Consider the following 18,401-nt stretch of genomic DNA (forward strand, 5'->3'; position numbering starts at 1 on the left):
AACTCAAATGGCCAATCACTGAAGCTTATATGACTTGCGTCTTTGTGTGAGGGCCAGGCTTTTTGGCCTTTTGAAGGCAGGATAGGCAGGGGTTCCTGTAAACTCCCAAACAACATCTCAGCTCAGCACTGCACAGCGTTGGATATCACGATGTTCCCGGTTTATTCGGAACAAGCAGCTTTTGATGCTGATCCTTCCCCTGACTGAATCACATCCTTAAATAGTGCTGTTGTGTTACACTATACATCCTGCTGAACTGGTATCATTCACACACTAATGCAAGAGGGAATTTGAATTCCCTTTAAAAAAGTAGGAAGAACTTGATTCAAGCTCTGTAACTAGCCCTTGTTAGCTACCTGCTTTTCCACTCGTAGGGAGCCCTATAGTTTGTTGTATAACTGTACTGTATATCATCGATTACAGATGTTTTTCTCAGGCATGCATACAGTTCATGCTGTGGTCAGGGTCGATAAACCATAAAAAGAAACAGTAAATGCACCGTGTGAGGAATACACAGCCATGCAGTGTAAAACATTGCTGAAGATAAATTATAGATATGTATGTACACTGATGAAGCATGTCAGAAAAACAAGATTGAATTATTCTATTGTATATTATAAAAGAAAAAACGTTCATCCTGGCAGCTGTGGTGAAAAAAGATAAAGATCTACTTTTTTCACTTGGATTCATTCTTTATGAATTCGTTAGCAAGCGTAAACATACATACTTATACATGCGAATCAGAAGAAACATAATGTAATAACACTTTTAAACATAAATAATTTCATTGTTGTTACATGAGTTAACCATTTACTACTTTGAATTCTTGCACAGATTAGGACAGAGGGTTTTAACAAAACATATAAAGCATCCTCAAGGCTGCAATTACTTCTATTGCTTTTTCTTTTTAAAGTTACTTGCAATTAACACTAAATCGAGCATTGAGAATGATGATGTAATGTGTGTGTTGATAGCCCGAGCGTACTTGTTTTACAATCTTTACGCGGGTGGCCGACATCTGGATATACATCTCAGTTTTTTCTCCCGAAGGACAAGTGGCTGCCTTGATTGCACTTTCTCATTAATGTTTCTCGAAGCTTTCTTCTATTAAACTCCAACATATTTTCCTTTTAAGACTCAGTAGAATGGGGCACGCACATCTGGCCCTGACCTCGTCTGTCTCTGGGTGTCCTCTGATGGTATGCGATCCTCACCACGCAGACAGGCTGAGGAAACATTGCGTACAGTACACCGTGTCCTCTCGGTCCGTCTCTCTGTCTGCATGTGGGACTGCACAGACCTATTGCCACTGGGCTTTCTCAGACTCCAAAGTCCAAGGAGTGGTTATAATTTGTGACCCTATTTGGAAGGGACAATTATACAAGGTGCTGAATATACATGAGTTCCCTGTTTCACCACTCCACAGCCGCTCTTTGAGTTATATCAGGTTCCCTTTTGAAAGAAAGTGAAAAGTGGCCTGTGAATGGTTTTAACACAACTGTATAGCTTGACTAAATTTATGTGCATATTTACATATGAACGCAGCGTAGCAGATGTCACGTCTGTAGCAATCAATCCAGGTTTCAATAGTGTTGCCCCAAGTGAAAACACAAAGAGGGTGGAGTGAGCGTTAAAGATCTGCAGAGTACATTCACTACCAAGCAGAAGTGGTCCATGTCCTGTTTCTATTCATCTTCCTATCCATGCTTGGAACACAGTGTTTAGGGTCCTGTGTGGGCGCCTATAGGTAGTGTACAGTCCACAATTTAACCAGGATAAATTAAAGAAATGCTTCATTTTGTTATACGATCTCCCCAGTATCTGTATTCTACACCGTGGTTTTGTAAATAAAAGTTGCCGTATATTAGATCACTGCGATCTTTTACTTAGAGGTGTTAGACAGACGTGTCTTTACTGGGATTTTGCGAGTGGCTTTACAAGGAAGTAAGTGATACGTTTGACGTTTTCTTTTCGAACAACATCAAACAGAAAACTTTTTTTTGTAGTTGACAACATTTCACCGGCATGATCATCATAAGACTCGGATTGTATTATGAAGCTTTGGAGATGTCCGGCACCACAGGGCAGAGAGGGATTGACAGTTGGCAAAAAACACAAACAGTTGAAGGAAATGTATGACAAAGTAAAATAAATATAAGTAAATTCTGCAGTTAATGCATGTATGATTTATACATCTACTGGTAGAATTCAGTTGAAATATGTCTGTTTTCTCACATGAAGGAATATTTAATGCTCATTCATGTCGCGGTTTGAGTTTGATACACTTTCCTTCAGCCAATGACCGCCAATGACTCGTCTGAAATCCACCCGTGGGAAATTAGTCGTTGCTCCATCGTCATCTCGCAGGTGACAAAGGATTCGCTTTAATGCTCAGCGGAGGAGCCTGCTGGAGTCTGTGGGAACTATTCTGTGTTTGGATGACACTGACAGCGATACTTAGCAGGGTGCCTGTCATCCAGTTAAATCCAGATCCTGCTGACAAGGCCAGACGTGCGTGTGCATGCACATATGCGAGCGTGTGGCGAACCGCACACATCGACATACACACGGGCAAACAAAAACACAAGCGAGCACACAAACACACACCAGGGGACGGCCCATCGAGGGCCCAGCTCCCTCCAGTGTTGTCCCAGTTGCTGGTGACTTGGGTCACACAGCTGCAAAAAGATGTGGAAGGTGGAGAGACGGAGAGTTTTAAAAGGGAGGAATGGATTGAAAGAAGGAGGTGGTAACATTAGAGTGAGGCGTTCTTTAGAAAAAAACAAAGGTAAGGAAAGAAAGAGGGAATAAGGTATAATGTTATACGTGGGTGAGGGTCAGTTGAGAAAAGAGTTTCTTCCTGTTTCTTTCATCTGTTTAACTCGAACCAAAGACTGAGTGATTTCATTAGTTGTTTCAAGGAAGAATTCATTAGTAAAATGACTTATTTGACATGATGATCCTGTTGCTTCTTGTCATCCCCTTACTCCACTTACCTGTTTTCGTCTGTCATTTCACCTTTTGAAAAAATAATGCAGACTGTTTATTGTTTTGTGCCGCAAAGCAATTAAGTGGTTGGGCTATAAAGATGCTCAGCCAGCGTTTAGCAGTTCTATTCACTTAGCACATAGCCATTTAAAGACTAATGCAGACTGTTTATTGTTTTGTGCTGTAAAGCAATTAAGTGGTTAGACTATAAAGATGCTCAGCCAGCGTTTAGCAGTTCTATTCACTTAATTCACAGTGTTGAGACTTGTGGATTCCCTCAAAAATGAGATGCTCCACCTCAAGTGGCTATCGTTTCAATACATTCTAATTCAAAGAGGCGCGGCCTTCACTTAGCAGATATATTTACGTACAGCACAGATGCTAGCAACCTTCTTAGTGACATCATTTTTGCTTATAATGATAATACTCAACAGGTGATATGGTTTGCAAGAAAAAGAAAACCTGCCAACTTAGATCTGATAGCGCGGTATCACCCATTGCTTTGATTCTATAGTATGTCAGCTTCACAGCACTTACGGTAGATTTTTCATTTCTCAGCGCCATGACAGTCTGAGGGCTACTCGGGTTAGAAATAGATACACACAACCACACCAAATACGACAGCTGAGGTATACAGTACACTAAAGTAGCATAGGCAGATGAATACAGGCAGATGGCACTGAACTCTGTAACCTTTTGTTCTGGGACATGATCCGGTCAACAGTGTATTAATCACAGGTGCCATGCAAAGTTGTAGCCATTGCCACTTCTTTGGATCTGAGCATGTTTCGTAAGCAAAAGCTATACCCTGTTTTTTACTCCAGAAATGTACACACAGATTTAGCCAATAACATAGTCCACTGCTATTTAACACGACATGGCCAATTGCGTCCACAACCTATGACCTTATGTAGAGCATCCACAGAGCCATTAGTGAGAGCACTTAACTGCTTATCCTGAGAGTCCTATCCCTTATATTTCATAGCTGACAATCTTGCGTACACACGTTTGCAATGAACAAATGGTAATCTTATGCGCTATGGCTAGACCGTACTGTTATTTATTTTTGGAGGGATGCTGGGTTGGGATGTGAATGTGGCCTGACATGGGTTCACTATACTGCCATTATCCCTAGTGCACTCATCTGCGTCTTGGCTCTATTTCAGTATTTTCATAGTAAATCTAGCCAGAACATTCTCCCTGTTATAACACAAGGTAAATCTTTACATTATGGCCTGAAGCTGTCTGGCTTCTGCTGAATCACAACCTGGTGCCAGATGCTGCCAAGTCCCCAAGCTTGTTAACTGCAATATACTGCACACAGCACCATTAGCCACTGTACTGGTTGTCCTGCTGTAAACTGCTATTAGTTTCAGTGAAGGCTACTGTTAATGAACTTATTATCACCTCGTACAAAGTGAAATTAAATAGAAATTAAGCATTTAAGTGGCCATTTTTCGTCTGGGGAAATTGAATCAAGGCAAAGTGAGGAGCAGTTCCTGCCTTGTCTTCTTGGTGGTAATGAACAGAGTTTAGCATGTCACCCAAGCAGAATTTAGTAATAGCAATTGAGATGCTCCATAAAGGGACAAATGAGTTACAGTTCCTCACAGATGCAGAAAAGTACAAAACACACACACCTGCTTGTGCTGTCCTCTGATTTTCTAACAGCTGCCTTTATGGATATACAGGAGAATGAATGCTTCTATGTTTCCTATGCAAATCATGATTAAAACCCTTCTGTAGCTAAGTACAGCCTAATATAAATTGGTCTTTTGGTGCCTGTAATTCAGAGTAATGTTGAGTATGCGACATAATGTTTTAACTTTTAAAGCCTTAAACCATCAGCCTTGAAACTTGGTTTTACAGGATGTTTGACATCGAAATTATATGAGAGCAAATGTCACAGTCACAGCCTTGTTCATGTGCTCCCTTTCTTCGGAGATTCAGGGAAATACATTTCTGTGAACGGCTGTTCCGGGCAAGTAACCCTGAATAATGATCGTGAGCAGTGATTGTTAGAAACTGAACTGAGTGAACCTGAAGTTCCACCGCTATGACACATTTTGTTGACTTCAGAGGGCGCATGATGATATTTACCCGGCCAAATTATCGATAATATTTAATTATACATTACTATGAATCTCATTTTCTTTCATGCATATCCGTATTCTTCTTAAGGTTATACTGTAGTAGACTTGCATCTATAAAGCCCCCGAAAGTCATTGCTTGACATTTAGTTTATTATTCTTTTGTCTTCAGAATTTTTACCTTAATGGCACAAAGGATTACTTTAATTCCTATCTAGTGATAAATGCCAATATGCAAATGCTACAACCCAAAGGATACATCTTCGAAAAGACAAAATGCAGAAACTGGTTTTACACAACTTTCTGTCATGTAACACCACACTCGTCTGTGCGTGTTATCTGTACAGAATATCAAATGTCAAAACCTTGCACTTGCCAAAAAGAGGGATTTAATGCGGACTAGAGACTCGAGAACTGTCAAACCCCGAACTGTCAAACTTGAAAGCAGCTTGCAATTAATCATGGCGAGAGCGGCTCAATTTTGCTGTTACACCTTTAGCAGCAGCAATAGCTCTCCAAACATCACCAGATTAATTACAGCCCTCATGACAAAAGAGGTTTACTGGAACTGACAAACCCACTTAATCACAGTTTCAAAGCGTTTAAGGGATACACACGCGAATCTGAAATGTTACGAAAGATGCCACTGAACTTATTCATCTGCCTCAGTTTGATTTTACAGACGTGGTCCAACAAGTTCTCTGTGGTGGAGCTCTCCAAATCAATTCCATATAAGTGAGCATACAAGCAAAACAAATCTGGTTCCGGTCGGAAAAGGTCATTATATGGAGAACAAGTTTGTTTCACGTGACGCAACAATGGCTCAACTATGTGTTTTATTACACATATTACCTCTGATTAAATGAGGTATGGAGATAGGCATTGTCCCTTTCAGGTAAACTCAGAGAAAGATCTTTTGCTTTGTCTGCCCAAAACAGAAACTCCAGCAGTGTTGAGATGAAACGATTCCCTTTCAGGAAACTGCCATTTTCATTGTGACTCCGGGGCATTGTGTTCAACTGGATTGGAGACGCATCATACGAGTGCCAGTCAGAGCATGGCACTCACAGTTATGGCTGGATATCCAGAGGTATTGCCAGCCCTCAATGGTCTCTTTGTGCTTTGAGAGCACAGTTGCTGAGAACAAAACAGCAACAGAACAGCGAGCAAACAGTCAGACGACTCCTGCCTCTTGAGCAGCCCCTTCATTTGGAAGCCAAGATGGGACACAGTCAGACGCGTCCCAGTGAAGTCGCGCGTGTTGGGGCTATGCCACCTTCTCCCAGGACGCTGTGCGCCCTCCGCCTGGCCGAACCGCCCCACAGATTCTGCTGCCACTACCAGCACTTCAGCTATCCGGAGAGAGCTATGAGTTACTTGCCCCCTTACTCACCGAGTCTGTTTAAGAGGCCAGATCGGCGGTAAGTGGGGGACAGCGGAGGAGAGTCTGAGAGATGCAGTATTTGTCATGAAATGGCTTGAAATTAATGAAATGAATCTTCTTTGTATCAGCTGTCCTTAATACGTTATTATGCCTCTATAACACATTTTCATTTCTCTGACATAAAACATGTCGACCTTGTTGAAAATTCATCTTTTGAGTTAATAACTAATTGTTGGCTGCAGCGTTTAATGCAAGCATAACATGATAACTCTGGCAGCCCTCGGATAACAATGTCATTCCGGTCATCATTTTCTGCGTGTACCGCATGGTTGATACAAGCTATCACATACAGTTACATCACATGCAATCCAAGGGCAGAAATTGACAGCCTGATACATTTATTGAAAAACCTCACCAGCAAGACCAAGGCCATGTGCCTCGTTTCTATTCATGGCTCAGGAGACTTATAGGTGATGCGATAATAATGAGCGCCCCTGGGTGTCCTCGTGTTTGTGGAGTGTTCAGTATTCATTGGTTGTAACCGCTCCTGTTGCCCACAATAACAGCTTCCTCTGAGACAGCCTCTGGCTGCAGCCTATGGCAGGGCTGTGTGCTCTCGGGCCACACTCTCCTACACGCCATGCATTCCTGATTATGAGAGTGCAGATGGGACACACATAGTAAAGAAAAGACCTTTTGTCCAAGAAGAGCTCTCAAACTGATAGATTTTGTTTTCTCTTTGGATTTGACCACCGGTGTTTCTTGTTGGGCTGCATTGTGTTCATCTTGAATTTGGTGCGACCAAACCCCAAAAAACCGCCAGACGTTGGAGGCATGTCTCAGCTTCATTCTTCTTCAGCCGTTGGTGCAGATGAATCACAGTATTATATAACGCGGTTGGCTCTTGCATCGGGTGGGACATCTGATGGAAGACGTGGCCCATCGCTTGGCTGTGGAGTGACTCACTGGATTTGGCGCTCGCCAAACATGTTCAGGCAGCAAGAGTTCCACAGAAATGCAAAGGCTTTACTTCTTGAAATGGCAGCGATGGTCAATATCTGTGGCGCTTAAACTGTTTAGAAACATGCAAACACAATTTAAACTAGAACTGCTTATTTTGTTTGTACTTGTTAAGATTTGTGTTGTAGCGGACATCAAGTTTAGGGCTTCCTAGTTTACATTGTCGCCGTCTTACTGCATGTGGCTCATATATTCTACTTGAACCATGCAGGAAGGCTCCCCACTGTATGTAGTCTCTATCTGTGCACCTCAGCAGAACCACAGGCAATCGGTTTGACTCCCCTCTATCCTAAATGGGACTATCACAGCGGGGCAAGGTAATTCAACAGCCCCTTGTTGCCAGAACAGGGTCTGATATTAAACCTGGCAGCTGTACTCCCACAGCACAAAATTTGAGACGACAGGCGCTATGGGCCCTAATACCCAGTCAATGTGCTTTCTGCTTAGCCTTGTTAGAACTACCAACAGTCAGACTTTCCACTCTAATTATTTTGTTACATAACAGAATTCCTTTTTTCTCCAAAGGACGTGGCAGACCTTAGTTTGCTATGCAATGATCAAAGAGTAGGCTCTTGGTCATTTGTTATCATTTTAAATTCATGTTTTCTTTTTCTATGCGGTGTGGCCTCTCTTAGGAAATTTGAAGTATATATATATATATTTATTTAACTGCATTTCATAGGATATGCATGAACCAAATTGAATGGCTACTAGTATTTAGACGTATTTAGACGTAGTATTTAGATCAACTGAGACTAGCCGGTAAAGTTCTAAATGTTGTTGCTGCTTTGGAAGTAAAATTATTATGCAACAGAGGCTCCCTAATAAAAAATGAATTGGCTTACTATCAGTATTGGATTAGATAATTGTAACAGCAAAAGGCAACGTAATGTGACAGCAGAGAGGCGCTGAGAAATAATATTAAAGCTATTAAAACCTGCATGGATGCCTCGCTGAAAACAAGGTCTGTTGCTCAATAGAGCTGCCAGCACTCAGTGGAAAAATGTTGTGAAAAGATAACAGATAGCAGCTCTGTTTTTCACTGTGGTTGGCTTCTAACGCACATTGTTTATTACACTTTGCAGGATGCTCAGCACAGTTGCGCCACATGTTGTAAAATGCCAGTTCAAAAGTGTATGTGAAGTGCAAGAGGTCATACACTAGAGACCAGTGCTTTGGACTCATTCCTGTATGCCCTGCCAATGAGTGGTGTGGATATTCATACTCAATAGAAGTTGTGGTACACACAACTAATGCATTACAATCTGTGTTTCTCTAAAATATCCATGACTGTTTTATTGTTTAGTGCACACATTAGGGTGAACTAGTGCAATTAAAACTAACAAGTAGAAGGCTATGCTATGCAAACATTAAATACATGAATGAATGAATGAATGATTGTCCTTTAAGAATTTGCTATGTCATTTCTAAGTAGGAAAAACAACTTGGAGTTGTTGATTTGTGGAGGCAGGAAAAGGTGTAAGGAAAATTCCGTGGCGAACACTGTGTCCAGAAACAGAGCCTTTGTTATTGCCATTGTCCCTGTGGGATGGTGTATTATACGTTTTCACCACTAGAGACCAATAGAGTTCAGGTATAGACTGAGGGGAAATGTACCGGGGAGAGGGTGGAAAAGTACCTTTGTGGAGTACCTGTGCATGTGTGCATAAGGTGCAGGACATTCCGTTAGAGCATGTAGCTTTCTGTAACAAACAACAATAAAGTGATGGGAACAACGAGAACATTATTGTTGTCATTACCGTGTAGTAATAAAGGACAGTTTGCAGACTTATCTTAAGTTGTACAATTGTACACGTGGCAAATCAAGAACTACTAAATTGCTACTTCTTTAAAATCACATTCTCTAAAAACGTTTGCTGAAGAAGTTGCTTGATTTAATTGAATTGATTCACGTGAACATCAGATTCTACGAATCCTCACCACATGCGTCATTCCTGTGCCCAAATCGAGTTTTTATTTATTTTTATTTACTAGCAACACGAGTGACTTGTTTATGCAGAACTACTGAGATTACATTTGGTCGGATGATGGTTAAGAGGATAGTTGTTGCAGTGAGGACGGGTCTCGGTCTGTGGGTTAACTGCAAGAGCCAGTGTGGCAGAAGAAAAGTTCAGAGGCAGGACACACGCGATGCTGCATTCAAATGCTCATCTAAAACTTGTGTTTTTTCGAGTATTCATTTTGTTTACTAATAGTAAGCTTTAATGCAACCTAAAATGTATTGTTTTTACTGCATTCGTTCTGTTTTATAAATTAACTGGTTGAAAGGGGTATTCTGCACATTTCGTTGCAGAATAAAGATGTAAAATGCATTGATTTAATGGAACGATAACACTGAGTTGTTTTGTCTTTGATTGGTTGTTGAGGAGATATCCTTCTGGCTATCATAATCATACTATACGAACAATAAACATACAAACAAAATAAAGTAAAAACTCTGTCGTACTATCATATAAGCATTGAATATGTCAATGGAGCCCACTTTACAACTATAGCACTATTATATTCACAATCTGTTATATATGTTTGTACAGTTGTAGACGTTTTAAGAAAGCAGCAGAATACTACGAGAGCCAGCCTCGTGCATACTTGACTATAATCGCAGGCGTCTGTTATCTCCCCCCCTTCAGGTTTATTGTGCAAAAAAGTTGAGGCGGGACGTATCAGTGGCCAGGTCCTAAATCCATGTTTTTTTTCCCTGAGGCAATGGAAGGCACCATTAACCCCAACCCGCCGACTCATTTGACTAATTTATGCGCGCGTCGGATGACGTCACGAGGCAAGCCATTCAAATAGCAGCCGGTGGCAGAAATAGCATCAGACAGTCGCTCGTTTAAACCGGCGAAGCTTATACACACACACACACACACCGACACAGCGACACAGCACTACGCTCAGCTAACTGCAACGAGTGAGTGCATCGCTACGACAGAGACGAAACACATCCGGATATACAGTGAAACAACCAGTCGCAAACGTGGCGAGAAGCGTGATCCAAACGAGTCTGGTACTCAACATGAGCGCGGAGATGTTCGGCAAAACACCCATGGAGGTGGCCGTCTACCAGTTACATAACTTCTCCATCTCGTTCTTCTCCTCGTTCCTGGGAGGAGACGTAGTATCGGTGAAACTTGACAACAGGTAAATATCCGACACAGTCGCCCACATGTTGATTTGCGTTTTGTTTCTTTTAATAATGCGCTTGGTTAGTTATGAATGGGAGCAATGAGCGCGAGCCTTTTTTTTTTTTTTTTTTTTGTTCCTCCTTCTCTCTGCAGGCCTCCAGCCAGCGTTACTGTATTTCCATAAAGCCGTTCAAAACAAATGCGCTCGTGGGAAATGTCTGATATAACGTGTTATTACAGAAGTCTGTGTGCTCAGCTATCTCTCGATCTGCTGTTTATTTGGACTTTAAACTGATATCTGCGTGGAGCCGTTCAGTCTCCTCACACACACACACACACACACACACACACACACACACACACACACACTGTGCTCGTTACACTATCACCTTAATAAAAGCCTGATATTACTCACAAAGCTGTAGTGTATACAAAGACTACATTAGGTAACAGCGGGGTAAACAGTTTTCCTTTCTCTTTTGCAAGCTTTGTGTTTCGCTGACAAACGCCAACTAATTCAGGAAGCAGCAACATGTTTCTTTTCTTAATAGTTACACTTTGGGGGTTGAGTTGACGTGAAGGTAACGGGCAGTTGTGGCTTTGAAATGTTCATTTATGGCCTCTTTTTCTCCTCCTCTCCTGCAGTGCCTCTGGTGCTAGCGTGGTGGCCATCGACAACAAGATCGAACAGGCGATGGTAAGCCAAGATAACCGACCGCAGACAAAGACACGAGAATAGGTTGCACTGTACACAACATGCATGTCCAACCCGCTGACCTCTTCTAACCTCCCAATTCATTCTGCACAAAACCAGCTCTTTATGAATGCCCAAGGCAGCTATGTGAAGGCAGCACAGGCTACTGTATGCTTTATTCATGTGACAGAGTAGATGACAAGAGCAGGGATTTCACAAAACAAAGACTGACAACTATTTTGCAACACAGAATTATTGAAGACAGCCTTGAGTCAAAGTTGTAACTTGTACTGTATCTTACAAGAGATCCAGCAAATAGACTAACTGGTGCAGAAGATTTGCTCTGACAGCATCAGCTGTGCAGCCAAGCAGAGAGCATTTATCTGCTTTTATATCTAAACTGATCCATTTCTGTTTCTTTTATTATGACAGGATCTTGTCAAGAACCACTTGATGTACGCGGTGCGCGAGGAGGTGGAGATCCTCAAAGAGCAGATCAAAGAGCTGGCGGAGAAGAACAACCAGCTGGAAAGGGAGAACTACCTGCTGAAGAACCTGGCCAGTCCAGAGCAGCTGGAGAAGTTCCAGTCTCGCATCCCGGCAGACGTGCTGCTGCCCCTGGACAATCTGAGCGCCCAGGTGACCGCAGACCTGCAGCAGCCCTGCATTCTCAGCACTGGCTCTGCTGTATAAGTGGCTCTGCCTTGGGGCGGGCAGAGCCACTGTCTCTTTACAGTAATGGACCTCCATTTTGAACGTAAGCGTTACAAAAAATCGCAGCCGCCGAGAACCCTTCGCAAACAACGAAGGTGAAGCATCGGGGCTGTAAATGACCGATGGGACACAAAAGAACCGTTGGGCACAAAAACAGAACTTAAGACGCTCTGACCGGTGTGGTGTCGGGCCCGGGCCTCCGATACCGTCCAACTCCTTGTCGTAGTCTCTCTGTGTAGACAAAAGCGCTGAGAATAGAGAGAGGGCTGACTATGCACCGACGAGCGCTTGCTTTCAGACGGCAGGGGGGGCTTCCCCTGCCTAGCCCGAACCCGTCCAACAAACACCCTTTGCTCCAGAGAGGGTGGTGAGGAGGTGTCGATCGGGCTGGCCCTGCAGGTGCTAACTTGGAAAGTGTTGGGGAGGTTGCTCCCCGCTCCCCCAGAGGAGACCCATCTGAGGCGGTCCTCCACGTCTCAACGAGAAGAGCCCCGTCGTGTGGATTTGTCCCCCCCCCCCCCCCTCGGCCACATAACGAGGACTTTCCCTGTGCCTAAAATGTATTGCTCGTGTGTTCATGTACATCTAAGCATAACAAGAATAATCATCAGGATAAGCTAAGGCAACAGAGGTGGAGGTTAACGCAGTACAGCCGGTTAGAGCCGATGGACTGCTGCAGTACACTGACCAGTATGCTGTCATGATTCATAAAATGTAATCTTTCATTGCCAAACAGTTGGGGCTTGTGGGGGAAATTAATCCTGCTATATTTTGGGTTTTTGTTTGTGATTCTGAACAAAAATCAGTTGTTTGTAAAATAGGATCATTGTGCAGTGGTCTTAAGACTTTTTTTTTTTTTTTTGTAATCTTGGGGGACAGGCATATGTGCCCACTTTGTCTGCCTAGCTCCTCACAGTAAAGGGTAACTACAATGTACATAAAGTTGAAACGTCCTGAGGTGAACCAGCATTTGTCGCTGCAGATGCACTCCTGATTTTAGCAGCATCGTCCAGTATCTGGTCTGTTACTTGCTCAGACGCCAACTGGAAAACGATGGCATGACAACATTGCCTGCCCGTAGTAAGAGAGGAACACATCTCCACACTGAACTCTGTTGTTGTTGTTGTTGTTGTTGTTGTTTTCTAGCTGCCAAAGACTTTTTGCCCGTTTTGTTTGTTTCCTCACAACAACTGAAGCCGAGCAAACCAGGACCATGTGTAACACTTCACAGGGAGAAGATTATTTTGTAGCTAGTGCTAAAGTTTGTATGTGTTTTGTAAAGATAACGGTATTGTTGCTGTAAAGTATCCTCGGAAAAGTTGTTCACTATGGTGTTTGGATACAACTGCACATTTGCAATAAACCTTGTTTACATAATACAGTATGTTGACACACTGTCTTTTGTTCATCAACTGCACCAACATGCACCAAAAAATGAATGAATGATTTTTGATTTAATATGCGACACCACCCCAGACTCAAAGTTAAGTTAAATGATATAATGTTGAAAATACAGTATCTATTTCATTGCCTTAACTTAACAGTCAGGGAAGACGGATAAGGTAGCTGCAACAACACCCACGATGACTTCATTTTGTGGCGCTAAAATAAGAGAACCACTGAAATCCTTCTCATTTGCATTCCAGGGTAAACAGCACATTGTCTGTTTGCAAAACTGGTAGGTGGTAGCAACTCCATCAGGGTATTTAATATACGATATTCATGCTGATTTCTCTTCAGCTTTGAGTTTGACGACGTCGGTGTGATGAGCGATTTGTAAAATTCAACACAATGTTGCAGTGAACCACAAGGCTCTGACTTCAGACAAAGGTACTTTTCCTTTTGCATGTTGCTCCTCAGACTGAGGAAAGACTCGTCTCACTGTCTCTGACTTTGAAGAAAGATGTACACAAACTTTTTCTTCTCTCCCCAAAGTCAAAAACAGCGTGACCACTAATGACATTGAAGTAATAATAGATGGTTGCAAGAGGATTGGAATCTGCCCGAGTGAAAAATAAAATAAAACAGTTTGTCCTAGTAGCATTTCCCTTCAGACAGATTGGCAGCCAGTCAGTTCAGTCTGTGTGTAACTAGATATGTTGCGGCTTCCCGGGTGTGTACACCAGGCTCACATCCATCTATCGCTGAGAACAGAGAGTCTCGGCTCGGGCCAAGAATCACCACCATATAAAAAAAAATAGCTCCAGAGAAAACACGGTGTCTTCCCCATTGCTCAACTCTTTCCCCATGAAACTGTGGTCCCTCCCAAAACAACTGATTCTATGTGACCAATATCGCTGCTCTCAAATACTTTGTGCATTGAATTAGTGGCAGGCAGGATGTGCAGCGCATTGACTGAGGAGGACATTGGTTCAATGTAGCGAAGAGAAGGGAGACGGCATAGACGAGATAATTGGAGTCAATCGTTCTACTTCTTAACTAGACACCCAAACACCTTGTGCATGTCAATGAAAAGAGGCTGCAGGGTCGGCTACAGCAGGAAGAGGTACTGAAGTTGGCTCATACTTGTGCTAATGGCTAAGGCAGCCTCACACACAGTGGAAGAATTCCTCTGGCTGCACAGCTAGCGTGTACACACCACAGGCTCTAGAGGCTCACAAAAAGTCTGTAGACAATTTTGACTTTGTTTTGATTTACTATTTTGGCTTTGACACTTGTTTTGTCGTTCTATTTTGGGGAGCCATTTAGGAACAGTGTGTTCAAGAAGAATCATCAAACATTGGTCGCACCCCTGGTTGAAAGCTCACTAGCTGATGTGCAGGACGTGTTCACATTCATTCGTTAATGACTAAAGGCTAGCACCCATTTCTCGCTTCCGCCGGACTTTCTAGAAAAGGCAAAAAAACGCAGCAGATCCGAGTCGAAGCGTCAGTGATTACGCATCACTTCCTCTACATAAGTGTGGGAAGAACCTTAGGTGTGGAATTCGACTTTAGATTGGCGCTTGCTTGTAACCAGGCAGCCAAGAGAAGAAGAGTTTGTGTTGGATTGCTCGTGTTATGCAATGAAAAAACCCCAAAAAAAGAACATCTGTTTTGGATGGAAATTCAGGGGTTGTGCTGGGATAAGCGGGCTCTGCCTCGATGTGGTAGGGATCGCATGCAGGGGAATAATTTGGTCTGACTGCTTTTCGTGGAGACGTACACAACTTGTGTGTCCTCTGAATGTCAGAATATTCATCATGTCAACATTAAAGCAAAAGCCGAATGAGACAAATGTCAAATTTCAGCTGTGTGCCATACTGCAATGCAGTGTCGCGCTATTTCCAAAGCAGTTCAAAAGAGCTGCAAATTGCCGATGACAGACGCTTGTATGATATGGAAAATGTGCCGTTATTGCTCTCGCATAAGAAACCTGATCACTAGCTTCAGGGACACAAGACTTTGCACAACTTAAAAACATGACTTACTTCACAACTCTTATTTTATCTGCTGACAGGGGAAAGTCTTTAAAGTGGGTGTTAACATTGACCTCTGCGGGAGAGAGGGTCAAAGAACAAAAAACAACACAAAAGTTCAAGCAGGGGTTGGTTACAACCTGTCAGAGCCAGATTTCTTCATGTATTCATCTCTGCCTGGTCATGACTGTCAGCCAACGTCTTCACCCGTGTGATGTCCAGTGGACACGGCTCTTTCCTCTGTCACTTCCTCAAATGTACAAAGTTCAGCCGCACAGACAAAGCCTTGAATCATTGGCTAAGCATTTGTCTATATCTGATGTAGCTGTGTGTCCTATTACACATTTATTTTTGTCCATTATTAGGACATAATGGGCCAAGAAGTAATCCTCAAAGTTGTCAACATTAGAAATGAGGTCAGAGGGTTGACGTGTGTGGGTTTTTTGGCTGAAAGATAGGAAAAAAGAAAAGTGCTTGCTCTGTTAGTTTTTGTGGAAATTAACTGTTGACATAAAATTGTTTTGAAATTTAAAAAGGTCACAGCTAATTATTTTGAGACATCCTGTTTGGCAGCATTGCTAATGCTATTCGGAGGAGGAAGCTGACGAACCCATGTGAACCCGAGTACACACAAGGGAGTCTGTGGTTGAAGTGTCTGGAGGTTGTCGTGCTTCTAGAAAGGTGAATGTGAGAGTCTAACCTAAATCCAAGCTGTTGGTTTGATTTATTATAGTTAATAAACCCCTGTGTGTGTGTCTAGTGATGCGCTACAACATGAACGAGACATTTTGATCTTCTGAACAGTTCACCTGTGATTAAAAAAAACAAACAGAAAATATTTTTGAATCTTGGACTGAAAACTCTCGAAATGCATCATTCAGTGTCATTTTACCACAATCACAAGATATATGAAATCTGATTGGGTTGTTTTTCAGAATAACTGAATATAAAAGACAGCTAAATTAAAACAGCACAGCCAGCGTTTTAGTTGCTCGGGTCTAGTGAGTGAGTGATCCCTTGAGAACCTCTTGTTTTTTCTCTCGATGCTCTCCGCTGTGTTTGTATCCCGACTGATCAAAGCCGCTTTGGAATGCGGCCAGCTCAGGACATCTCATTCCTGAAGACAAAAGGTCAGGAGCCACTGGTTTTGGATTCATGTGATACCCCGGGTTCATGGCAACACTGCACAGCAAGAGCCTGCACATAATGTAAAGGCCCGCTGACCTCCACACTAACATGTGACACATGCAGGGGCAAAGGGGAGATGGTTGCATAACCTGTGTAATACTGAAAATGTACTTTTCTCAAGCTACGCTCCTTCATACCAGCGGTCACCAGTCACAAGATTGTCCTCATTATTGTTTGACATATCAGGACACTACTGAAAAGAGAATTTATGTAAAATAAACATAAAATTCTAAACGGACCAGGATTTTCTACTTCTAAAATCAAAAACAGGGCTTTGTGGTTTTCGGGAGAACTGAAATGCAAAAGTCTGACAACCAACAGACTTTATGGGAACTGGATTTGTATACAGATTTTTCAAGACTTATACAAATCAAGTACAAAACACACAGAAGGGCCACATTGTTGTGCTGCACACTGCAGTTCAGTGCTGCACGGGTGTACTTCTGAAAAGGCAATCTCATGATCTATATTTAACATCTTTTATACGTGACACAAGCAATAAGGATGCAAGTGAACATTGTAAGAAATTACATATGTTGAAGTTTTTATTCTTGGCAATACGAGGGTGGTTGCTATGCCTTCAGTAAACCTCTGCTAATGTACAAAGACAGTGTTGAGTTCAAGGCACAGTGTACTGCAGCATGTTTATGGTCTTACTACTTTCTACCACAACAGTTATTTGATATTGTTTTGGAGGGATTATGCACTCTCCCTCCTCCATTGTGGTCTATTTGTGTGACTGTGTGTGGTAAACATCCCTCGTCCTCTGTACTCGTTGTGGCCCATGTGAAGAGAGCTGTCAGTGGGCTGCAGGAAGTTTAAGATGTAAACAAGGCAGGAAATGAACTCCAGACAACCTTGGGAATACAGTTGTGTTATAGAGAGCTGGTGGAGGGTTTGCCTTTGAGTCGTTGGTACACACACGATAAAGAAAAATATAAAGTTCATTAATAACATGATAACATTTTGAATACTGTCTGTTACATGTGGAAAGATCATAAAAGTGATCGTCGATCATGATCTTTATGGTAGACAGACGTTTTTTTTTTTTATATATGACAGCATCAACAGAGACATTTGCTACAATTTAATGTTCAGGCTGAAGAGGGAGTTCCTCCCTCTTGTACAAAATGAGCCGTTCTACCTTCTTGACATCGACACAATGTTCCCAAATCCGGGTTTAGTCTCTTTTCATTATGTGCGGTTGGGTGGGGTTGGCTGGGTTGCCACAGAAGCAAATCATGGGCGGACATGGCACGCATATCAACATGGAACAACAGATGATGATAATAACCATTATACTGTCACTGTCCTATTTCTGTTTAGAAGTGAGCAAACACCTTCCTCTGTTGGGACATGCACGGCAGGAAATAACACAAACAAGTGAAAAAAATACAGACAATTTCATACAGCGCAGTAGCAGTTACTGCTCAAATGTACCCTAAACATTTACTCTCTCAACACTGTTGTAGTTCATTTCACTGTTGTAACATGCTTCTCTGTTAAAAGTGGTATTCACATTTTGCGTGAAAAATATTCACTTCTGATTTTTGAAGCACAAAGGCAATCGGCAGAAGTAAAAAGCTAAAGGCAGATTCATGTTCAAAAGAGAAATGGAAATCATAGATTTTAATGTTTTCACCTGTGCTTTTGCCACTGTGACAAGTCAGAATATACCGTCTGTGAAAAAGGCCTAACCGCATTGCAAGAGCTTTGAAACAGTTGCAATGCAACAAATGAAATGGCTGAAATGGCAAAT

General features: G+C 42.3%; 1 protein-coding gene across 2 annotated transcripts in view; it reads left to right on the forward strand.

Moving 5' to 3' along the window:
- The window catches only part of tsc22d3 (TSC22 domain family, member 3), a 29,825-nt gene extending 16,408 nt beyond the window's left edge, over nucleotides 1–13,417 (forward strand). The window contains exons 1-3 of one of the 2 annotated variants that reach the window (XM_076103479.1): nucleotides 9,962–10,644; nucleotides 11,274–11,325; nucleotides 11,755–13,417. In XM_076103479.1, the coding sequence (XP_075959594.1) occupies nucleotides 10,520–10,644; nucleotides 11,274–11,325; nucleotides 11,755–12,015 (438 nt within the window). In that variant the 5' untranslated portion in view covers nucleotides 9,962–10,519 and the 3' untranslated portion in view covers nucleotides 12,016–13,417. Of the gene's footprint in view, nucleotides 1–9,961; nucleotides 10,645–11,273; nucleotides 11,326–11,754 lie in introns of those variants that run through there. The other variant, XM_076103477.1, reaches the window with a different exon arrangement.
- Nucleotides 13,418–18,401: the final 4,984 nt, after the last annotated feature.

Source organism: Anarhichas minor, unplaced genomic scaffold (assembly GCF_050575085.1).
Source record: "Anarhichas minor isolate MPS153535 unplaced genomic scaffold, ASM5057508v1 ptg000028l, whole genome shotgun sequence".
Taxonomy (NCBI): Eukaryota; Metazoa; Chordata; class Actinopteri; order Perciformes; family Anarhichadidae; genus Anarhichas; species Anarhichas minor.